The sequence below is a fragment of the Salmo salar genome, chromosome ssa25 (assembly GCF_905237065.1).
Source record: "Salmo salar chromosome ssa25, Ssal_v3.1, whole genome shotgun sequence".
In the NCBI taxonomy this organism is placed as follows: Eukaryota; Metazoa; Chordata; class Actinopteri; order Salmoniformes; family Salmonidae; genus Salmo; species Salmo salar.
This window is the reverse complement of record NC_059466.1, coordinates 51,843,468-51,869,070: the sequence shown is the minus strand read 5'-3', so window position 1 is coordinate 51,869,070 and position 25,603 is coordinate 51,843,468. Positions and strand designations below refer to the sequence as shown.

Genomic DNA, 25,603 nt, shown 5'->3' with positions numbered 1-25,603 from the left:
ACATCAGTAAAGACAACTGCTCCGACTCTGTCATCAGTTAGACTGCCAAGATCATGGACTGTAAAAAATGGAATGAATGCATATCAACTTAGGACTTTTTGAGTGAGATGGCAATGTAGAATGTGCTTTTTCTATTTTTCTATTTTTGTAAAAAAAAAACATGATTTTATCAAACGGTAAAGTGCATTATCCTCATGATTCCTTTAATGAAAGTGTCTGCCGTGGCCCTGTGTCCTCACTGGGCCCCGCCCCTGTGTCCTCACTGGGGCCCCGCCCCCTGTGTCCTCACTGGGTCCCCGCTTCTGTGTCTTCAATGGGCCCCGCCCCTGTGTCCTCACTGGGGCCCCGCCCCTGTGTCCTCACTGGGGCCCTGCCCCTGTGTCCTCACTGGGTCCCCGCTTCTGTGTCTTCAATGGGCCCCGCCCCTGTGTCCTCACTAGGGCCCCGCCCCTGTGTCCTCACTAGGGCCCCGCCCCTGTGTCCTCACTGGGGCCCCGCCCCTGTGTCCTCACTGGGCCCCGCCCCTGTGTCCTCACTGGGCCCGCCCCCTGTGTCCTCACTGGGCCCCGCCCCTGTGTCCTCACTGGGCCCCAACCCCTGTGTCCTCATTGGGGCCCCGCCCCTGTGTCCTCATTGGGGCCCCGCCCCTGTGTCCTCACTGGGGCCCAACCCCTGTGTCCTCATAGGGGCCCCGCCCCTGTGTCCTCACTGGGTCCCCGCTTCTGTGTCCTCAATGGGCCCCGCCCCTGTGTCCTCACTAGGGCCCCGCCCCTGTGTCCTCACTAGGGCCCCGCCCCTGTGTCCTCACTGGGCCCCAACCCCTGTGTCCTCATTGGGGCCCCGCCCCTGTGTCCTCACTGGGGCCCCAACCCCTGTGTCCTCATTGGGGCCCCGCCCCTGTGTCCTCACTGGGGCCCCGCCCCTGTGTCCTCACTGGGCCCCGCCCCCTGTGTCCTCACTGGGCCCCAACCCCTGTGTCCTCACTGGGCCCCGCCCCCTGTGTCCTCACTGGGCCCCGCCCCCTGTGTCCTCACTGGGCCCCGCCCCCTGTGTCCTCACTGGGCCCCGCCCCCTGTGTCCTCACTTTCCCCCATGTGCTCCAAATAAAAAATAGTGTTCTGATTGTATAACATGTCAAGATGCAATGTCAGTAACTTCTGGAGTCCTCAAATTTTATAGCTGGTGATGTGATAAGTTAAGACAATCAGAAATCAGACATAGAGTACCCAAATTGGTACCTTCCTGCATTCGCACGAAGTAGGCCAGGTACTCTCCCTCAACATTAACAAAGCAGAGAAACCATACACATGCTCATTGCTCACCTGGAACACTCCAAACAAAAAACAATTAAAAACAAATGGAAAACTCATCAGTGATGGTTATGAAAATAGACCAAAATTGTGTTTAAGTGTAGCAGGTTGTTAACTCTGTAAACAACATTCCCACTCCAGAGAATGAGAACGTTAAATAACTGTAAGTACTGTAATACATGTAAGTACTGTAATAACTGTAAGTACTGTAATAACTGTAAGTACTGTAATACATCTAAGTACTGTAATACATGTAAGCACTGTAATACATGTAAGTACTGTAATAACTGTAAGTACTGTAATACATGTAAGTACTGTAATAACTGTAAGTACTGTAATAACTGTAAGTACTGTAATACATGTAAGTACTGTAATAACTGTAAGTACTGTAATAACTGTAAGTACTGTAATACATGTAAGTACTGTAATAACTGTAAGTACTGTAATACATGTAAGTACTGTAATAACTGTAAGTACTGTAATACATGTAAGTACTGTAATAACTGTAAGTACTGTAATACATCTAAGTACTGTAATACATGTAAGCACTGTAATACATGTAAGTACTGTAATAACTGTAAGTACTGTAATACATGTAAGTACTGTAATAACTGTAAGTACTGTAATAACTGTAAGTACTGTAATACATCTAAGTACTGTAATACATGTAAGCACTGTAATACATGTAAGTACTGTAATAACTGTAAGTACTGTAATACATGTAAGTACTGTAATAACTGTAAGTACTGTAATAACTGTAAGTACTGTAATACATGTAAGTACTGTAATAACTGTAAGTACTGTAATAACTGTAAGTACTGTAATACATGTAAGTACTGTAATAACTGTAAGTACTGTAATAACTGTAAGTACTGTAATACATCTAAGTACTGTAATAACTGTAAGTACTGTAATAATGGTAAGTACTGTAATACATCTAAGTACTGTAATACATCTAAGTACTGTAATAACTGTAAGTAGTGTAATACATGTAAGTACTGTAATAACTGTAAGTACTGTAATAACTGTAAGTACTGTAATACATCTAAGTACTGTAATAACTGTAAGTACTGTAATAACTGTAAGTACTGTAATACATGTAAGTACTGTAATAACTGTAAGTACTGTAATAACTGTAAGTACTGTAATACATGTAAGTACTGTAATAACTGTAAGTACTTTAATACATGTAAGTACTGTAATAACTGTAAGTACTGTAATACATGTAAGTACTGTAATAACTGTAAGTACTGTAATACATCTAAGTACTGTAATACATGTAAGCACTGTAATACATGTAAGTACTGTAATAACTGTAAGTACTGTAATACATGTAAGTACTGTAATAACTGTAAGTACTGTAATACATGTAAGTACTGTAATAACTGTAAGTACTGTAATACATGTAAGTACTGTAATAACTGTAAGTACTGTAATACATGTAAGTACTGTAATAACTGTAAGTACTGTAATAACTGTAAGTACTGTAATACATGTAAGTACTGTAATAACTGTAAGTACTGTAATAACTGTAAGTACTGTAATACATGTAAGTACTGTAATAACTGTAAGTACTGTAATACATGTAAGTACTGTAATAACTGTAAGTACTGTAATAACTGTAAGTACTGTAATACATGTAAGTACTGTAATAACTGTAAGTACTGTAATAACTGTAAGTACTGTAATACATGTAAGTACTGTAATAACTGTAAGTACTGTAATAACTGTAAGTACTGTAATACATCTAAGTACTGTAATAACTGTAAGTACTGTAATAATGGTAAGTACTGCAATACATCTAAGTACTGTAATACATCTAAGTACTGTAATAACTGTAAGTACTGTAATACATGTAAGTACTGTAATAACTGTAAGTACTGTAATAACTGTAAGTACTGTAATACATCTAAGTACTGTAATAACTGTAAGTACTGTAATAACTGTAAGTACTGTAATACATCTAAGTACTGTAATAACTGTAAGTACTGTAATACATGTAAGTACTGTAATAACTGTAAGTACTGTAATAACTGTAAGTACTGTAATACATCTAAGTACTGTAATAACTGTAAGTACTGTAATAATGGTAAGTACTGTAATACATCTAAGTACTGTAATAACTGTAAGTACTGTAATAACTGTAAGTACTGTAATACATGTAAGTACTGTAATAACTGTAAGTACTGTAATACATCTAAGTACTGTAATAACTGTAAGTACTGTAATAACTGTAAGTACTGTAATACATGTAAGTACTGTAATAACTGTAAGTACTTTAATACATGTAAGTACTGTAATACATGTAAGTACTGTAATAACTGTAAGTACTGTAATACATGTAAGTACTGTAATAACTGTAAGTACTTTAATACATCTAAGTACTGTAATAACTGTATGTACTTTAATACATGTATTAACAGAAATGAATGTAACCAAATGACAAGGAATAATGGTAACATACCAAAAAAAGTGTTAAACAAATCAAAATAGTTTTTATATTTGAGATTCTTCAAAGTAGCCACCCTTTACCTTGATGACAGCTTGGCACACTCTTGGCATTCTCTCAACCAGCTACAACTGGAATGCTTTTCCGAAAGCCTTGAAGGAGTTTCCACATATGCTTTTTCCTTCACTCTTCGGTCCAACTCATCCCAAACCATCTCAATTGGGTTGAGGTCGGGTGATTGTGGAGGCCAGGTCATCTGATGCAGCACTCTATAACTCTCCTTCTTGGTCAAATATCCCTTACACAGCCTGGAGGTGTGTTGGGTCATTGCCCTGTTGAAAAACAAAAGATAGTCCAACTAAGCACGAACCAGTTGGGATGGTGTATCGATGCAGAATGCTGTGGTAGCCATGCTGGTTAACTGTGCCTTGAATTCTAAATAAATCACAGAGAGTGACACCAGCAAAGCACCCCCAGCCCATCCCACCACCTCCTCCATGCTTCAACAGTGGGAACCATACATGCGGAGGTCATCCGTTCACCTACTCTGCGTCTCACAAAGACCCGGCGTTTGGAACTAAAAATCTCACATTTGGACTCAGACCAAATGGTCTAATGTCCATTGCTCGTGTTTCTTGGCCCAAGCAAGTCTCTTCTTCTTATTGGTGTCCTTTAGTAGTGGTTTCTGTGCAGCAATTTGACCATGAAGGACTGATTCACGCAGTCTCCTCTGAACAGTTGATGTTGAGATGTGTTTGTTACTTAAACTCTGTGAAGAATTTATTTGAGCTGCAATTCCTGAGGCTGGTAACTCTAATGAACTTATCCTCTGCAGCAGAGGTAACTCTGGGTCTTCCTTTCCTGTGGCGGTCCTCATGAGAGCCAGTTTCATCACAGCGCTGGATGATTTTTGCGTCTGAACTTGAAGAAACTTTAAAAGTTCTTTAACTTTTCCGCATTGACTGACCTTCATGTCTTAAAGTAATGACGGAATGTGGTTTCTCTTTGCATATTTGAGCTGTTCTCGCCATAATATGTACTTTGTCTTTTACCAAATAGGGATGTCTTCTGGGTGGCTACTTTGAAGAATCTCAAATATAAAATAGATTTTGATTTGTTTAAAACGTTTTTTTTTTTGGGGTACTACATGATTTCATATGTGTTATTTCATAGTTTTGATGTCTTCACTATTATTCTACAATGTAGAAAATAGTAAAAATAAAGAAAAACACTTGAATGAGTAGGTGTTTCCAAACTTTTGACTGGTACTGTATGTTGGCGAGAGGTAGCCTAGTGGTAAGAGCGTTGGGCCAGTAACCAAAAGATTGCTGGATTGAATCCCCGAGCTGACAAGGTAAAAATCTGTCATTCTGCCCCTGAGCAAGGCAGTTAACCCACTGTTCCCCGGGCCCTGAGCAAGGCAGTTAACCCACTGTTCCCCCGGGCCCTGAACAAGGCAGTTAACCCACTGTTCCCCGGGCCCTGAGCAAGGCAGTTAACCCACTGTTCCCCGGGACCTGAGCAAGGCAGTTAACCCACTGTTCCCCGGGCCCTGAGCAAGGCAGTTAACCCGCTGTTCCCCGGGCCCTGAGCAAGGCAGTTAACCCACTGTTCCCTGGGCCCTGAGCAAGGCAGTTAACCCACTGTTCCCTGGGCCCTGAGCAAGGCAGTTAACCCACTGTTCCCTGGGCCCTGAGCAAGGCAGTTAACCCACTGTTCCCTGGGCCCTGAGCAAGGCAGTTAACCCACTGTTCCCTGGGCCCTTAGCAAGGCAGTTAACCCACTGTTCCCTGGGCCCTGAGCAAGGCAGTTAACCCACTGTTCCCCGGGCCCTGAGCAAGGCAGTTAACCCACTGTTCCCCGGGCGACGAAGATGTAGATGTTGATTATGGAAGCCCATGACTGGGAAGTTTGTCACAGATACCTTAAAAAAAAGTAGCGGTGTGAATCAGAAAACCAGTCAGTATCTGGTGTGACTACCATTTACCTCATGAAAACCAGTCAGTATCTGGTGTGACCACCATTTACCTCATGAAAACCAGTCAGTATCTGGTGTGACCACCATTTACCTCATGAAAACCAGTCAGTATCTGGTGTGACCACCATTTACCTCATGAAAACCAGTCAGTATCTGGTCTGACCACCATTTACCTCATGAAAACCAGTCAGTATCTGGTGTGACCACCATTTACCTCATGAAAACCAGTCAGTATCTGGTGTGACCACCATTTACCTCATGAAAACCAGTCAGTATCTGGTGTGACCACCATTTACCTCATGAAAACCAGTCAGTATCTGGTGTGACCACCATTTACCTCATGAAAACCAGTCAGTATCTGGTGTGACCACCATTTACCTCATGAAAACCAGTCAGTATCTGGTCTGACCACCATTTACCTCATGAAAACCAGTCAGTATCTGATGTGATCACCATTTACCTCATGAAAACCAGTCAGTATCTGGTGTGACCACCATTTACCTCATGAAAACCAGTCAGTATCTGGTGTGACCACCATTTACCTCATGAAAACCAGTCAGTATCTGGTGTGACCACCATTTACCTCATGAAAACCAGTCCGTATCTGGTGTGACCACCATTTACCTCATGAAAACCAGTCAGTATCTGGTCTGACCACCATTTACCTCATGAAAACCAGTCAGTATCTGGTGTGACCACCATTTACCTCATGAAAACCAGTCAGTATCTGGTGTGACCACCATTTACCTCATGAAAACCAGTCCGTATCTGGTGTGACCACCATTTACCTCATGAAAACCAGTCAGTATCTGGTGTGACCACCATTTACCTCATGCAGCGCGACACATCTCCTTCACATAGAGTTGATCGGGCTGTTGATTTGTGGCCTGTGGAATGTTGTCCCACCTCCTCTTCAATGGCTGTGCGAAGTTGCTGGATATTGGCGGGAACTGGAACACACTGTCGTACACGTCGATCCAGAGCATCCCAAACATGCTCAATGTCTGATGAGTATACAGGCCATGGAAGAACTGGGACATTTTCAGCTTCCGGGAATTGTGTACAGATCTTTGCAACATGGGGGGGTGTTATCATACTGAAACGTGAAGTGATGGCAGTGGATGAATGGCACCACAATGGGCCTCAGAATTTCATCACGTTATCTCTGTGCATTCAAATTGCCATCGATAAAATACAATTGTGTTCGTTGTCAGTGTTTGACTGCAGTCTTCAAGCTTCACTGATGCCATCTCTCTGAATACTTCAATGCAAGCTAAACTCCACTGTGCCCAAAACAAGAGTCACTGATTTTCTGATTGGGACCAGTGGAGTTCAGTGGCATTACCGGATTCATAAGACTGCAGTCAAACACTGAGACTGAACCCCAGTTTCTCCTGGCCCATAGACTACTGCTTGGCCCATAGACTACCTTCAGGTTCTCCTGGCCCATAGACTACCTTCAGTCTCCTGGCCCATAGACTACCTTCAGTTTCTCCTGGCCCATAGACTACCTTCAGTTCTCCTGGCCCATAGACTACCTTCAGGTTCTCCTGGCCCATAGACTACCTCCTGGCCCATAGACTACCTTCAGTTTCTCCTGGCCCATAGACTACCTCCTGGCCCATAGACTACCTTCAGTTTCTCCTGGCCCATAGACTACCGCTTGGCCCATAGACTACCTTCAGTTTCTCCTGGCCCATAGACTACATTCAGTTTCTCCTGACCCATAGACTACCTCCTGGCCCATAGACTACCTTCAGGTTCTCCTGGCCCATAGACTACCTCCTGGCCCATAGACTACCTTCAGGTTCTCCTGGCCCATAGACTACCTTCAGGAATCTAACATCAAGATGTAAAATAGTGAACTACTCCTTTAAATGCGTCTGTGTTGTTAAACCTGGTGATGATGAGGATGAAATTAGGATTTCACAAATTGTTCTCTTGTTCATCTTCCACCGTTACACGCTCTTAGAAAAGTTGCTTTTTTGTCTTCGATATAATCTATGAACTGCATTGAAATGTGTATTACAGCACCAACTAACTTTTCTGATGTCAATAACACAGCAGAGATTCCTGAAAGCATTTCCTACATCTAGAGAGTAACACCAGGCTACAAGTTCTGTCTGTGGGAAGTGCTTTACAATACCAAGCTACAAGTTCTGTCTGTGGGAAGTGCTTTACAACACCAGACTACAAGTTCTGTCTGTGGGAAGTGCTTTACAATACCAAGCTACAAGTTCTGTCTGTGGGAAGTGCTTTACAACACCAGACTACAAGTTCTGTCTGTGGGAAGTGCTTTACAACACCAAGCTACAAGTTCTGTCTGTGGGAAGTGCTTTACAACACGAGGCTACAAGTTCTGTCTGTGGGAAATGCTTTACAACTGTCCATCAGAGAGTGCACACAGGTGAAAAGCCATACTCCTGTTCTGACTGTGGGATGAGTTTCTCAGAATGTGGTTTCCTCAAAAGTCCCCAGATGTCATGGATCCCTCCGGAACTTTCATCACGCTCACCTGTCCCCTATTCCCACTGATTACTATTTGTATATATGCGCCCTTTGGTTTCCATGGTCTTGTTCGATTATTGTTATTTATTCGAGGTGCTCCTCACTCTTTTTTGGGGGGTTTCTACCCTGTGTTTTTTGTTATGTGTTTGTTTGGTCTTTGTCCCCGTGCCTTCACACGGCACGCCGTCATTTGGGGCTTAATAAAACCCCTATTGCGCATTCCTGCGCCTGGCTCCTGAATCTCTTCATGCTAACGTGACACCAGTGAATACATAACACTTTATATAAACTATTACATAAATATCCTAGAAGAAAAATATATTCAAATAATACATTATCTGATGAATTTGCTTTAGTAAGGGGTACAAGACAGGGATGTCCTCTCTCCCCCCTCCTGTTTGCACTGGCAATTAAGCTGCCTGCAGAATGAATTAGACAGGACTCAAATGTAACAGGTATCAGTAAAGGTAAACATGAATATAAACTAAACATATTTGCTGATCTCCTGATGTACAGTTACATTTACATTTTTATATTTTAGTCATTTAGCAGACACTCTTATCCAGAGCGACTTTCAGTAGTGAATTCATACATTTCATTTCATCTCATGCATTTTTTTTTCTTTTCTCCATACAGTTGAAGTTGGAAGTTTACATACACCTTAGCCAAATACATTTAAACTCAGTTTTTCACAATTCCTGACATTTAATCCTAGTAAATATTCCCTGTCTTAGGTCAGTTAGGATCACCACTTTATTTTAAGAATGTGAAATTATCAAGGCACAAGGCGAGACCCAAATGCAGACCCAGGAGGCAGATGGTTGGAGTCTTACAAGGTTTATTAATCCAAAAGGAGTAGGCAAGAGAACGGTCGTGGACAGGCAAAAGGTCAAAACCGGATCAGAGTCCAGGAGGTACAGAGTGGCAGACAGGCTTGTGGTCAAGGCAGGCAGAATGGTCAGGCAGGCGGGTACAGAGTCCAGAAACAGGCAAGGGTCAAAACCGGGAGGACTACAAAAAGGAGAAATGCAAAAAGCAGGAGAAACGCTGGTTGACTTGGAAACATACAAGATGAACTGGCACAGAGAGACAGGAAACACAGAGATAAATACACAGAGAGACAAGAAACACAGGGATAAATACACAGAGAGACAGGAAACACAGGGATAAATACACAGAGAGACAGGAAACACAGGGATAAATACACAGAGAGACAGGAAACACAGGGATAAATACACAGAGAGACAGGAAACACAGGGATAAATACACAGAGAGACAGGAAACACAGGGATAAATACACAGAGAGACAGGAAACACAGGGATAAATACACTGGGGAAAGCAAGTGACACCTGGAGGGGGTGGAGACAATAACGAGGACAGGTGAAACAGATCAGGGTGTGACAGAAATGTCAGAATAATAGTAGAGAAAATGATTTATTTCAGCTTTTATTTCTTTCATCACATTCCCAGTGGGTCAGAAGTTTTCATACACTCAATTAGTATTTGATAGAATTTCCTTTAAATTGATTAATTTGGGTCAAACATTTCAGGTAACCTTCTAAAAGCTTCCCAGAAAAGCTTCCCGCTCCTGACAGAGCTGGTGTAACTGAGTCAGGGTTGTAGGTCTCCTTGCTTGCACACGCTTTTTCAGTTCTGCCCACAAATGTTCTATAGGATTGAGTTCAGGGCTTTGCGATGGCCACTCCAATACCTTGACTTTGTTGTCCTTAAGCCATTTTGCCACAACTTTGGAAGTATGCTTGGGGTCATTGTCCATTTGGAAGACCCATTTGCGACCAAGCTTTAACTTCCTGACTGATGTCCTGAGATGTTGCTTCAATATATCCACATAATTTCCCTTCTGCATGATGCCATCTATTTTGTGAAGTGCACCAGTCCCTCCTGCAGCAAAGCACCCCCACAACATGATGCTGCCACCCCCGTGCTTCACGGTTGGGTTGGTGTTCTTCGGCTTGCAAGCCTCCCCCTTTTTCCTCCAAACGTAACAATAGTCATTATGGCCAAACAGTTCTATTTTTGTTTCATCAGACCAGAGGACATTTCTCCAAAAAGTACAATCTTTGTCCCCATGTGCCGTTGCAAATCGTAGTCTGGCTTTTTTATGGCGGTTTTGGAGCAGTGGCTTCTTCCTTGCTGAGCTGCCTTTCAGGTTATGTCGATATAGGACTCTTTTTACTGTGGATATAGATACTTTTGTACCTGTTTCCTCCAGCATCTTCACAAGGTCCTTTGCTGTTGTTCTGGGATTGATTTGCACTTTTCACACCAAAGTACGTTCATCTCTAGGAGACAGAACGCGTCTCCTTCCTGAGCGGTATGACGGCTGCGTGGTCCCATGGTGTTTATACTTGCGTACTATTGTTTGTACAGATGAACGTGGTACCTTCAGGTGTTTGGAAAGTGCTCCCGAGGATGAACCAGAGTTGTGGAGGTCTACAATTTTCTTTCTGAGGTCTTGGCTGATTTCTACTGATTTTCCCATGATGTCAAGCAAAGAGGCACTGAGTTTGAAGGTAGGCCTTGAAATACATCCACAGGTACACCTCCAGTTGACTCAAATGATGTCAATTAGCCTATCAGAAGCATCTAAAGCCATGACATAATTTTCTGGAATTTTCCAAGCAGTTTAAAGGCACCAGTCAACTTAGTGTATGTAAACTTCTGAACCACTGGAATTGTGATACAGTGAATTACAAGTGAAATAATCTGTCTGTAAACAATTGTTGCAAAAATGACTTGTGATCTGACTTCTGATCTGACTTCAACTGTATGACTGAACATTGTCAACTACTGAGGAGTACAGCATGGGAGCTGATCTTAACTACTGTGTGTGTGTGTGTGTGTGTGTGTGTGTGTGTGTCTGTGTCTTTGTGTCTTTGTGTGTGTGTGTGTGTGTGTGTGTGTGTCTGTGTGTGTGTGTGTGTGTGTGTGTGTGTGTGTGCGTGTGTGTGTGTCTGTGTGTGTGTGTGTGTGTGTGTGCGTGTGTGTGTGTCTGTGTGTGTGTGTGTGTGTGTGTGTGTGTGTGTGTGTCTGTGTGTGTCTGTCTCTCTCTCTGTGTGTGTGTGTGTGTGTGTGTGTGTGTGTGTGTGTGTGTAACTAAAACCCCAAACCTTTCATCTCAAATTCCCCAATCAGTTGATTTTTATTCTCTGTAAATCATCTTTCAGATGGAAGTGGTTGGAGAAAGTGCTGAGACATGCAAACGTATTTCAATCAGACCTGAATCTACGTTCCAAATGGCACCCTATATAGTGCACTACTTTAGACCAGAGCCCTATTCCCTATATAGTGCACTACTTTAGACCAGAGCCCTATCCCCTATATAGTGCACTACTTTAGACCAGAGCCCTATTGCATCCTATTCCCTATATAGTGCACTACTTTAGAACAGGGGCCCTATGGCACCCTATTCCCTATATAGTGCACTACTTTAGACCAGAGCCCTATGGCACCCTATTCCCTATATAGTGCACTACTTTAGACCAGCGCCCCTATGGCACCCTATTCCCTATATAGTGCACTACTTTAGACCAGCGGCCCTATGGCACCCTATTCCCTATATAGTGCACTACTTTAGACCAGCGGCCCTATGGCACCCTATTTCCTATATATAGTGCACTACTTTTATTTTTTTACCAGTGCCCTATTGGCTAAACAGGATGCCATTTGGGACTCAAACCCTGTTTTTCTACTATTCTGCTTTCAGCGTTTTTTCCAAATGCCTCATTCATTCCTAAATCTCTGAGGCAGACTGGCTGCCAGTTGGTAGAATCAAATTACAAGCTTGTTTTTCTGGACCAGAATAATAATATAATTGTTTTGAATGTAATTCAGTTTATATGATTTCCTGTTTCTCAGGGAGTTTTGCACGTTTGTGTTGTTGCAGAATATTTATCCATGAGGGGAAGAAAAAAAAAAAATACTTTTCAAAATTAGATATTGCAAAACGACATGCTTTATTGAAGTTAATAACGTCCGATTTTTTTTTTAATCATATCTATAACAAATCTATCAAACTGAATCATTGTTTCCAGTCAGTAGAAATGTACCCGCATTTCAATAACAAGTAAATGATTTGTGATATGATTAGTGAATGCCATAATGTAGTTGTCTTGGAAGAGACATCTCCCAATGAGCTGAAATCCTACTTTTCAAAGCCATTTTAGCCGTCTCACCAATTGTTCGGTGCGAATCTAGCGAAGAATCATGTTGTACTACAACAGAAGGGACATTTAACTCCTGGAACGGCTACTCTGTGTGGTCCTGTGGTGTACTCTCCCTTCATTACGTGACTGTGTGGTCCTGTGGTGTACTCTCCCCTCATTACGTTACTGTTTGGTCCTGTGGTGTACTCTCCCTTCATTACGTGTGACTGTGTGGTCCTGTGGTGTACTCTCCCCTTCATTACGTTACTGTGTGGTCCTGTGGTGTACTCTCCCTTCATTACGTGACTGTGTGGTCCTGTGGTGTATTCTCCCTTCATTACTTGACTGTGGTCCTATGGTGTACTCTCCCCTCATTACGTGACTGTGTGGTCCTGTGGTGTACTCTCCCCTCATTACGTGACTGTGTGGTCCTGTGGTGTACTCTCCCTTCATTACGTTACTGTGTGGTCCTGTGGTGTACTCTCCCCTTCATTACGTTACTGTGTGGTCCTGTGGTGCACTCTCCCTTCATTACGTGACTGTGTGGTCCTGTGGTGTACTCTCCCCTTCATTACGTTACTGTGTGGTCCTGTGGTGTACTCTCCCTTCATTACGTGACTGTTTGGTCCTGTGGTGTACTCTCCCTTCATTACATTACTGTGTGGTCCTGTGGTGTACTCTCCCCTCATTACGTGACTGTTTGGTCCTGTGGTGTACTCTCCCTTCATTACGTGACTGTGTGGTCCTGTGGTGTACTCTCCCTTCATTACTTGACTGTGGTCCTATGGTGTACTCTCCCTTCATTACTTGACTGTGGTCCTATGGTGTACTCTCCCTTCATTACGTGACTGTGTGGTCCTGTGGTGTACTCTCCCCTCATTACGTTACTGTGTGGTCCTGTGGTGTACTCTCCCCTCATTACGTTACTGTTTGGTCCTGTGGTGTACTCTCCCTTCATTACGTTACTGTGTGGTCCTGTGGTGTACTCTCCCTTCATTACGTTACTGTTTGGTCCTGTGGTGTACTCTCCCTTCATTACGTTACTGTTTGGCCCTGTGGTGTACTCTCCCTTCATTACGTTACTGTGTGGTCCTGTGGTGTACTCTCCCCTTCATTACGTTACTGTGTGGTCCTGTGGTGCACTCTCCCTTCATTACGTGACTGTGTGGTCCTGTGGTGTACTCTCCCCTTCATTACGTTACTGTGTGGTCCTGTGGTGTACTCTCCCTTCATTACGTTACTGTGTGGTCCTGTGGTGTACTCTCCCCTTCATTACGTTACTGTGTGGTCCTGTGGTGCACTCTCCCTTCATTACGTGACTGTGTGGTCCTGTGGTGTACTCTCCCCTTCATTACGTTACTGTGTGGTCCTGTGGTGTACTCTCCCTTCATTACGTGACTGTTTGGTCCTGTGGTGTACTCTCCCTTCATTACATTACTGTGTGGTCCTGTGGTGTACTCTCCCCTCATTACGTGACTGTTTGGTCCTGTGGTGTACTCTCCCTTCATTACGTGACTGTGTGGTCCTGTGGTGTACTCTCCCTTCATTACTTGACTGTGGTCCTATGGTGTACTCTCCCTTCATTACTTGACTGTGGTCCTATGGTGTACTCTCCCTTCATTACGTGACTGTGTGGTCCTGTGGTGTACTCTCCCCTCATTACGTTACTGTGTGGTCCTGTGGTGTACTCTCCCCTCATTACGTTACTGTTTGGTCCTGTGGTGTACTCTCCCTTCATTACGTTACTGTGTGGTCCTGTGGTGTACTCTCCCTTCATTACGTTACTGTTTGGTCCTGTGGTGTACTCTCCCTTCATTACGTTACTGTTTGGCCCTGTGGTGTACTCTCCCTTCATTACGTTACTGTGTGGTCCTGTGGTGTACTCTCCCCTCATTACGTTACTGTGTGGTCCTGTGGTGTACTCTCCCCTCATTACGTTACTGTGTGGTCCTGTGGTGTACTCTTCCTTCATTACGTGTGACAGTGTGGTCCTGTGGTGTACTCTCCCTTCATTACGTGACTGTGTGGTCCTGTGGTGTACTCTCCCTTCATTACGTTACTGTTTGGTCCTGTGGTATACTCTCCCTTCATTACGTGACTGTGTGGTCCTGTGGTGTACTCTCCCCTTCATTACGTTACTGTGTGGTCCTGTGGTGTACTCTCCCTTCATTACGTGACTGTGTGGTCCTGTGGTGTATTCTCCCTTCATTACTTGACTGTGGTCCTATGGTGTACTCTCCCCTCATTACGTGACTGTGTGGTCCTGTGGTGTACTCTCCCCTCATTACGTGACTGTGTGGTCCTGTGGTGTACTCTCCCTTCATTACGTTACTGTGTGGTCCTGTGGTGTACTCTCCCTTCATTAAGTTACTGTGTGGTCCTGTAGTGTACTCTCCCTTCATTACGTGACTGTGTGGTCCTGTGGTGTACTCTCCCCTTCATTACGTTACTGTGTGGTCCTGTGGTGTACTCTCCCTTCATTACGTGACTGTGTGGTCCTGTGGTGTACTCTCCCTTCATTACGTTACTGTGTGGTCCTGTGGTGTAATCTTCCTTCATTACGTTACTGTGTGGTCCTGTGGTGTACTCTCCCTTCATTACGTTACTGTTTGGTCCTGTGGTGTACTCTCCCTTCATTACGTGACTGTGTGATCCTGTGGTGTACTCTCCCCTCATTACGTTACTGTGTGGTCGTGTGGTGTACTCTCCCCTCATTACGTTACTGTTTGGTCCTGTGGTGTACTCTCCCTTCATTACGTGACTGTGTGGTCCTGTGGTGTACTCTCCCTTCATTACATGACTGTATGGTCCTGTGGTGTACTCTCCCTTCATTACGTGACTGTTTGGTCCTGTGGTGTACTCTCCCCTCATTACGTGTGACTGTGTGGTCCTGTGGTGTACTCTCCCTTCATTACGTTACTGTGTGGTCCTGTGGTGTACTCTCCCTTCATTACGATACTGTGTGGTCCTGTGGTGTACTGTCCCTTCATTACGTTACTGTGTGGTCCTGTGGTGTACTCTCCCTTCATTACGTGTGACTGTGTGGTCCTGTGGTGTACGCTCCCTTCATTACTTGATTGTGGTCCTATGGTGTACTCTCCCCTCATTACTTGACTGTGTGGTCCTGTGGTGTACTCTCCCTTCATTATGTTACTGTGTGGTCCTGTGGTGTACTCTCCCTTCATTACGTTACTGTGTGGTCCTGTGGTGTACTCTCCCCTCATTACTTGACTGTGTGGTCCTGTGGTGTACTCTCCCTTCATTACGTTACTGTGTGGTCCTGTGGTGTGCTCTCCCTTCATTACGTTACTGTGTAGTCCTGTGGTGTACTCTCCCTTCATTACGTTACTGTTTGGTCCTGTGGTGTACTCTCCCTTCATTACATTACTGTGTGGTCCTGTGGTGTGCTCTCCCTTCATTACATTACTGTGTGGTCCTGTGGTGTACTCTCCATTCATTACGTTACTGTTTGGTCCTGTGGTGTACTCTCCCTTCATTACGTTACTGTGTGGTCCTGTGGTGTACTCTCCACTCATTACTTGACTGTGTGGTCCTGTGGTGTACTCTCCCTTCATTACGTTACTGTGTGGTCCTGTGGTGTACTCTCCCTTCATTACGTGTGACTGTGTGGTCCTGTGGTGTACTCTCCCTTCATTACGTGACTGTGTGGTCCTGTGGTGTACTCTCCCTTCATTACTTGACTGTGGTCCTGTGGTGTACTCTCCCTTCATTACGTGACTGTGTGGTCCTGTGGTGTACTCTCCCTTCATTACGTGACTGTTTGGTCCTGTGGTGTACTCTCCCTTCATTACGTGACTGTTTGGTCCTGTGGTGTACTCTCCCCTCATTACGTTACTGTGTGGTCGTGTGGTGTACTCTCCCCTCATTATGTGACTGTGTAGTCCTGTGGTATACTCTCCCTTCATTACGTTACTGTTTGGTCCTGTGGTGTACTCTCCCTTCATTATGTTACTGTGTGGTCCTGTGGTGTACTCTCCCTTCATTACGTTACTGTTTGGTCCTGTGGTGTACTCTCCCCTCATTATTTTACTGTTTGGTCCTGTGGTGTACTCTCCCCTCATTACGTGACTGTGTGGTCCTGTGGTGTAATCTCCCTTCATTACATGACTGTTTGGTCCTGTGGTGTACTCTCCCCTCGTTATGTTACTGTGTGGTCCTGTGGTGTAATCTCCCTTCATTACATGTGTGGTCCTGCCATGTTATCTCCTTCATTTACAACTGCGACCTGACCAAGATAAAGCAAAGCAGTGCGATAAAAACAACAACACAGAGTTACAAATGGGATAAACAAACATACAGTCAATAACACAATAGAAAAATCAGTATACAGTGTGTGCAAATGAAGAAAGGTAAGGCAATAAATAGGCCATAGTGGCAAAGTAATTACAATTTAGCAATTTACACTGGAGTGATAGATGTGCAGATGAGGATGTGCAAGTAGAGATACTGGTGTGGAAAGAGCAGAAAAACAAAAACAATATGGGGATGAGGTAGGTAGTTGGTTGGATGGGCTATTTACAGATGAGCTGTGTACAGCTGCAGTGACTGTTAAGCTCTGACAGCTGATGCTTAGTGAGGGAGATATGTCTCCAACTTCAGTGATTTTTGCAATTCGTTCCAGTCATTGGCATCAGAGAACTGGAAGGAAAGGCAGCCAAAGGACGAGTTGGCTTTGGGGGGTGACCAGTGAGATATACCTGCTGGAGTGCGTGCTACGGGTGGGTGTTGTTATGGTGACCAGTGAGCTGAGATAAGGCAGAGCTTTACCTAGCAAGGACTTATAGATGACCTGGAGCCAGTGGGTCTGGCGATGAATGTGTAGCGAGGACCAGCCAACGAGAGCATACAGGTCGCAGTGGTGGGTAGTATATGGGGCTTTGGTGACAAAACGGATGGCACTGTGATAGACTGCATCCAGTTTGTTGAGTAGAGTGTTGGAGGCTATTTTGTAAATGACATCGAATGATAGTCGGATTTACGAGGGTATGTTTGGCAGCATGAGTGAAGGATGCTTTGTTGTGAAATAGGAAGCCGATTCTAGATTGAATTTTGGATTGGAGATGCTTAATATGAGTCTGGAAGGAGCGTTTACAGTCTAGCCAGACACCTAGGTATTTATAGTTGTCCACATATTCTAAGTCAGAACCGTCCAGCGTAGTGATGCTGGACGGGTGGGCAGCAATCAGTTGAAGAGCATGCATTTAGTTTTACTAGCATTTAAGAGCAGTTGGAGTCCATGGAAGGAGTGTTGTATTGCGTATATTGGTTCCTGACTTCCCTGAAAAGCTGCATATCGCGGGGACTATTCGATGCTAATGCAGAACGCCACAGGATGTTTTTGTGCTGGTCAAGGGCTGTCAAGTCTGGAGTGAACCAAGGGCTATATCTGTTCTTAGTTCTAAATTTTTTGAACGGGGCATGCTTATTTAAGATGGTGAGGAAATTACTTTTAAACAACAACCAGACATCCTCTACTGACGGAATGAGGTCAATATCCTTCCACAAAGCATACGCTTCGCTCCACAGGTAATATTACACTTCGCTACATTACAACGGCTTGATTTGTTTGATCTGAGCAATTCTTCTTAGCTAGCTACATAGCCGTCTTTGTATCAAAGATAATTGTGTAGTTTAGAGTAACTGAGTAATTATCGAGGCTAGCTATCTTCGTCCTCCTAACGTAGTCAACACTGCTAGCTGCTAGCTAGCTAGTCATCACTGTTAGCTAGCCAACTTCTACCGACTAGCAGCACCGCAGAAACTATTACATTACAACGACTTGATTAGTGTGGCGTTAGTGTTAGTTAGCCAGCTACATAGTTGTCTTTGCTGTCTCTGTATCTAAGATAATTGTGTAGTTTGAGTTTGAGTATTATCGAGGTGTGCTAGCCAGCCGCAACGCGGCGCCAGACTTACTCAACACACCTAGTCATCATTAACCCACTGCCAGCTAGCCAACCGTTACCGACTAGCAGCGCTGTAGTTACTAATACTTTACAACGGAACGATTTGACTAGTGCAGTGTTACCTAGCTAGCTACCTAGTTGTCTTTGTCATAGCTTGATCATTGTTAATTGATAATTGTTAGCTAGCCAGCCATCGAGGTTAGCTAGCCAGCTATTTCCGTCCCCCGCGACGCCATTTTTCCTAACCTAGCCAACTAGCAAACTATTACCGACGAGCAGCATTGTTGAAACTAAATACACTACAAGGAACGTCTTGATCAGTGTTATGTTAGCTAGCTAGCTACAAACTTGCTTTGTATCATGACAAGGTGTAGTACTGAAACTACCGAGGTTACCTAGCCAGCTACACGTTCAAAGTCAACAACGCAGCCACTGCTAGCTAGCCTACTCCACCAGCCAGCAGTACTGTATCATTTTAGTCAATAACATTTTTGCAACGTAAGCTTAACTTCCTGAACATTCGAGACGTGTAGTCCACTTGTCACTCCAATCTCATTTGCATTAGCGTAGCCTCTTCTGTAGCTTGTCTACTATGTGTCTGCCTATCCCTGTTCTCTCTCCTCTGCACAGGCCATACAAACGCTCCACACCGCGTGGCCGCTGCCACTCTAACCTGCTGGTCCCAGCGCGCACGACCCACGTGGAGTTCCAGGTCTCCGGCAGCCTCTGGAACTGCCGGTCTGCGGCCAACAAGGCTGAGTTCATCTCAGCCTATGCTACCCTCCAGTCCCTAGACTTCCTGGCGCTGACGGAAACATGGATCACCACAGATAACACTGCTACTCCTACTGCTCTCTCCTCGTCTGACTACGTGTTCTCGCATACCCCTAGAGCATCGAGCCAGCGGGGTGGTGGCACTGGAATCCTCATCTCTCCCAAGTGGACATTCTCTCTTTCTCCCCTGACCCATCTGTCTATCTCCTCATTTGAATTCCATGCTGTCACAGTTACCAGCCCTTTCAAGCTTAACATCCTTATCATTTATCGCCCTCCAGGTTCCCTTGGAGAGTTCATCAATGAGCTTGACGCCTTGATAAGTTCCTTTCCTGAGGATGGCTCACCTCTCACAGTTCTGGGTGACTTTAACCTCCCCACGTCTACCTTCGACTCATTCCTCTCTGCCTCCTTCTTTCCACTCCTCTCCTCTTTCGACCTCACCCTCTCACCTTCCCCCCCCTACTCACAAGGCAGGCAATACGCTTGACCTCATCTTTACTAGATGCTGTTCTTCCACTAATCTCATTGCAACTCCCCTCCAAGTCTCCGACCACTACCTTGTATCCTTTTCCCTCTCGCTCTCATCCAACACTTCTCACTCTCCCCCTACTCGGATGGTATTGCGCCGTCCCAACCTTCGCTCTCTCTCTCCCGCTACTCTCTCCTCTTCCATCCTATCATCTCTTCCCTCTGCTCAAACCTTCTCCAACCTATCTCCTGATTCTGCCTCCTCAACCCTCCTCTCCTCCCTCTCTGCATCCTTTGATTTCCTCTGTCCCCTATCCTCCAGGCCGGCTCGGTCCTCCCCTCCTGCTCCGTGGCTCGACGACTCACTGCGAGCTCACAGAACAGGGCTCCGGGCAGCCGAGCGGAAATGGAGGAAAACTCGCCTCCCTGCGGACCTGGCATCCTTTCACTCCCTCCTCTCTACATTTTCCTCTTCTGTCTCTGCTGCTAAAGCCACTTTCTACCACTCTAAACTCCAAGCATCTGCCTCTAACCCTAGGAAGCTCTTTGCTACCTTCTCCTCCCTCCTGAATCCTCCTCCCCCCCCCCCCCTCCTCCCTCTCTGCGGATGACTTCGTCAACCATTTTGAAAAGAAGGTTGACGACATCCGATCCTCGTTTGCTAAGTCAAACGACACTGCTGGTCCTGCTCACACTGCCCTACCCTGTGCTTTGACCTCTTTCTCCCCTCTCTCTCCAGATGAAATCTCGCGTCTTGTGACGGCCGGCCGCCCAACAACCTGCCCACTTGACCCTATCCCCTCCTCTCTTCTCCAGACCATTTCCGGAGACCTTCTCCCCTACCTCACCTTGCTCATCAACGCATCCTTGACCGCTGGCTACGTCCCTTCCGTCTTCAAGAGAGCGAGAGTTGCACCCCTTCTGAAAAAAACCTACACTCGATCCCTCCGATGTCAACAACTACAGACCAGTATCCCTTCTTTCCTTTCTCTCCAAAACTCTTGAACGCGCCGTCCTTGGCCAGCTCTCTTGCTATCTCTCTCAGAATGACCTTCTTGATCCTAATCAGTCAGGTTTCAAGACTGGGCATTCAACTGAGACTGCTCTTCTCTGTGTCACGGAGGCTCTCCGCACTGCTAAAGCTAACTCTCTCTCCTCTGCTCTCATCCTTCTAGACCTATCTGCTGCCTTTGATACCGTGAACCATCAGATCCTCCTCTCCACCCTCTCCAAGCTGGGCATCTCCGGCACCGCGCACGCTTGGATTGCGTCCTACCTGACAGGTCGCTCCTACCAGGTGGCGTGGCGAGAATCTGTCTCCGCACCACGTGCTCTCACCACTGGTGTCCCCCAGGGCTCTGTTCTTGGCCCACTCCTATTCTCGCTATACACCAAGTCACTTGGCTCTGTCATATCCTCACATGGTCTCTCATATCATCGCTATGCAGATGACACACAATTAATCTTCTCCTTTCCCCCTTCTGACAACCAGGTGGTGAATCGCATCTCTGCATGTCTGGCAGACATATCAGTGTGGATGACGGATCACCACCTCAAGCTGAACCTCGGCAAGACGGAGCTGCTCTTCCTCCCGGGGAAGGACTGCCCGTTCCATGATCTCGCCATCACGGTTGACAACTCCCTTGTGTCCTCCTCCCAGAGTGCTAAGAGCCTTGGCGTGACCCTGGACAACACCCTGTCGTTCTCCACCAACATCAAGGCGGTGACCCGATCCTGTAGGTTCATGCTCTACAACATTCACAGAGTACGACCCTGCCTCACACAGGAAGCGGCGCAGGTCCTAATCCAGGCACTTGTCATCTCCCGTCTGGATTATTGCAACTCGCTGTTGGCTGGGCTCCCTGCCTGTGCCATTAAACCCCTACAACTCATCCAGAACGCCGCAGCCCGTCTGGTGTTCAACCTTCCCAAGTTCTCTCACGTCACCCCGCTCCTCCGCTCTCTCCACTGGCTTCCAGTCGAAGCTCGCATCCGCTACAAGACCATGGTGCTTGCCTACGGAGCTGTGAGGGGAACGGCACCTCCGTACCTTCAGGCTCTGATCAGGCCCTACACCCAAACAAGGGCACTCCGTTCATCCACCTCTGGCCTGCTCGCCTCCCTACCTCTGAGGAAGCACAGTTCCCGCTCAGCCCAGTCAAAACTGTTCGCTGCTCTGGCACCCCAATGGTGGAACAAGCTCCCTCACGACGCCAGGACAGCGGAGTCAATCACCACCTTCCGGAGACACCTGAAACCCCACCTCTTCAAGGAATACCTGGGATAGGATAAAGTAATCCTTCTAACCCCCCCCTTAAAAGATTTAGATGCACTATTGTAAAGTGGTTGTTCCACTGGATATTATAGGTGAATGCACCAATTTGTAAGTCGCTCTGGATAAGAGCGTCTGCTAAATGACTAAAATGTAAAAAAAAATGTAAATGTAGGATACCCGGGCCAGGTCGATTAGAAAGGCCTGCTCGCAGAAGTGTTTTAGGGAGCGTTTGACAGTGATGAGGGGTGGTCGTTTGACCGCGGACCTATAACTGATGCAGGCAATGAGGCAGTGATCGCTGAGATCCTGGTTGAAAACAGCAGAAGTGTATTTAGAGGGCAAGTTGGTCAGGATGATATCTATGAGGGTGCCCATGTTTACGGATTTGGGGTTGTACCTGGTAGGTTCCTTGATAATTTGTGTGAGATTGAAGGCATGGGGTGTTAATCCCTGGGTCTCGACCCCGCCCTGTGCAACTGGGTCCTGGACTTCCTGACGGGCCGCCCCCAGGTGGTGAGGGTAGGAAACAAAATCTCCACTTCGCTAATCCTCAACACTGGTTCCCCACAAGGGTGCGTGCTCAGCCCCCTCCTGTACTGCCTGTTCACCCACGACTGCGTGGCCATGCACGCCTCCAACTCAATCATCAAGTTTGCAGACGACACAACAGTGGTAGGATTGATTACCAACAACGACGAGACGGCCTACAGGGAGGAGGTGAGGGCCCTCGGAGTGTGGTGTCAGGAAAATAACCTCGCACTCAATGTCAACAAAACAAAAGAGATGATCGTGGACTTCAGGAAACAGCAGAGGGAGCAGCCCCCCTATCTACATTGATGGGACAGTAGTGGAGAAGGTGGAAAGTTAAGTTCCTCGGTGTACACATCACGGACAAACTGAAACGGTCCATCCCACACAGACAGCGTGGTGAAGAAGACGCATCAGCGCCTCTTCAACCTCAGGAGGCTGAAGAAATTCGGCTTGTCACCAAAAACACTCACAAACTTTTACAGATGCACAATCGAGAGCATCCTGTTGGGCTGTATCACCGCCTGGTACGGCAACTGCTCCCCCCCAACCGCAGGGCTCTCCAGAGGGTAGTGAGGTCTGCACAACGCATCACCGGGGGCAAACTACCTGCCCTCCAGGACACCTACACCACCCACTGTCACAGGAAGGCCAAAAAGATCATCAAGGACAACAACCACCCGAGCCACTGCCTGTTCACCCCGCTATCATCCAGAAGGCGAGGTCAATACAGGTGCATCAAAGCTGGGACCCGAGAGACTGAAAAACAGCTTCTATCTCCAGGCCATCAGACTGTTAAACAGCCATCACTAACATTGAGTGGCTGCTGCCAACATACTGACTCAACTCAAGCCACTTTAATAACAATGTGAAAATTGATGTAATCAATTTATCACTTACCACTTTATATTATTTATATTAGATAATGTTTACATAACCTACATTATTCATCTCATATGTATATACTGTACGTTATACCATCTACTGCATCCTGCCATCTTGATGTAATTAGATGTATCACTAGCCACTTTAAACAATGCCACTTTATATAATGTTTACATACCCTACATTACTCATCTCATATGTATATACTGTACTCTATACCATCTACTGCATCTTGCCATCCTGATGTAATGTATCACTAGCCACCTTAAACAATTCTGCTTTATATGTTTTCATACCCTACAATACTCATCTCATATGTATATACTGTACTCTATACCATCTATTACATCTTGCCTACGCCGTTCGGCCATCACTCATTTATATATTTTTTATGTACATATTCATATTCATTCCTTAACACTTGTGTGTACAAGGTAGATGTGGAATTGGTAGATTACTTGTTAGATATTACTGCACGGTCGGAACTAGAAGCACAAGCATTTCGCTACACTCGCATTAACACCTGCTAACCATGTGTTATGTGACAAATACATTTGATTTGATTTGATTTTGATTTGAATCGTATCCCAATTTAGGTCACTTAGCGGTACGAACTCTGAAGATAGATGGGGGGCAGTCAATCAGTTCACATATGGTGTCCAGGGCACAGCTGGGAGCTGAGGGGGGTCTATAACAAGCGGCAACAGTGAGGGACTTATTTCTGGAGAGGTGGATCTTTAAAAATAGAAGCTTGAACTGTTTGGGTACAGACCTGGATAGTAGGACAGAACTCTGCAGGCTATCTCTACAGTAGATTGCAACTCCTCCCCCTTTGGCAGTTCTATCTTGACGGAAAATGTTGTAATTGGGGATGGAAATTTCAGAATTTTTGGTGGCCTTTCTAAGCCAGGATTCAGACACGGCTAGGACATCTGGGTTGGTGGAGTGTGCTAAAGCTGTGAGTAAAACAAACTTAGGGAGGAGGCTTCTGATGTTAACATGCATGAAACCAAGGCTTTTACGGTTGCAGAAGTTAACAAATGAGAGCGGCTGGGAACACACATGGCCTGGGTTAACCTCTACATCACCAGAGGAGCAGAGGAGGAGTAGGATAAGGGTACGGCTAAAGGCTATAAGAACCTGGGGAATGGGAGTGGTGCAGGGGGCAGCAGGGCCTGGGTTAACCTCTACATCACCAGAGGAGGAGTAGGATGAGGGTACGGCTAAAGGCTTTAAGAACCTGGGGAATGGGAGTGGTGCAGGGGGCAGCAGGGCCTGGGTTAACCTCTACATCACCAGAGGAGGAGTAGGATGAGGGTACGGCTAAAGGCTTTAAGAACTGGTCGTCTAGTGCGTCAAGGAACAGAGAGTAAAAGGAGCAGATTTCTGGGCGTGGTAGAATAGATTCAGGGCATAATGTACAGACAAGGATACGGTAGGGTTCGAGTACAGTGGAGGTAAACCTAGGCATCGAGTAATGATGAGAGAGGCTGCATCTCTGGAGGCGCTAGTTAAGCTAGGTGCGGTCTCCACATGTGTGGAGGGTGGGACAAGGGGGCTGTCTGAGGCATGTTGAGCGGGACTAGGGGCTCCGCAGTAAAACAAAACAATGAGAGCTGCCCTAAACAACAGTATACAAGGCATATTGACATTAGAGAGAGGCATAAAGCAATCACAGGTGTTGATTGGGAGAGCTAAGACAACAACGGGCGAGACAACAATGGGTAAATAGCTAAGACAACAACAACAGGTATTATTATTATTTGACCCTGCTGGTCATTTATGAACATTTGAACATCTAGGCCATGTTCTGTTATAATCTCCACCCGGCACAGCCAGAAGAGGACTGGCCACCCCTCATAGCCTGGTTCCTCTCTAGGTTTCTTCCTAGGTTTTGGCCTTTCTAGGGAGTTTTTCCTAGCCACCGTGCTTCTACACCTGCATTGCTTGCTGTTTGGGGTTTTAGGCTGGGTTTCTGTACAGCACTTTGAGATATCAGCTGATGTAAGAAGGGCTATATAAATACATTTGATTTGATTTGAACGGGTAAACAGCTAGGACAACAACAACGGGTAAATGGCGATGAGGGCCAGTTAGCTAAACACAGGGCCTGAGTTCGAGGCTGGGGGCCGACAGATAAACAAAATGAAGTACGGCGTTAACGAACAGTCCAGTAGGCATCAGCTGTGTAGCCGAGTGATCATAGGATCCAATAATAAACAGCGATGGACGAAGCATGGAGCCCGGCGGCTCGGCAGTCCGGCTCGGCAGTCGTCACTACGCTAGGCGAGCGGGAGACACGGCGCTCAGAGAGTTAGCGGGCCGGGGGCT

At 45.8% G+C, this 25,603-nt stretch overlaps 1 protein-coding gene across 1 annotated transcript; it reads left to right on the top strand.

Annotated features, from left to right (window-relative positions):
- Positions 1-313: 313 nt before the first annotated feature.
- On the top strand, positions 314-1,114 carry LOC106593642 (extensin-1-like). Its single transcript, XM_014185003.2, has one exon. It carries the CDS (start codon positions 314-316, stop codon positions 1,112-1,114), a length of 801 nt encoding a protein of 266 aa, XP_014040478.2.
- The last annotated feature ends 24,489 nt before the right edge of the window (positions 1,115-25,603 follow it).

Excerpts from the sequence above, each read along its gene's own strand:
- LOC106593642 (XM_014185003.2), top strand. The coding sequence starts at position 314 with ATGGGCCCCGCCCCTGTGTCCTCACTGGGGCCCCGCCCCTGTGTCCTC.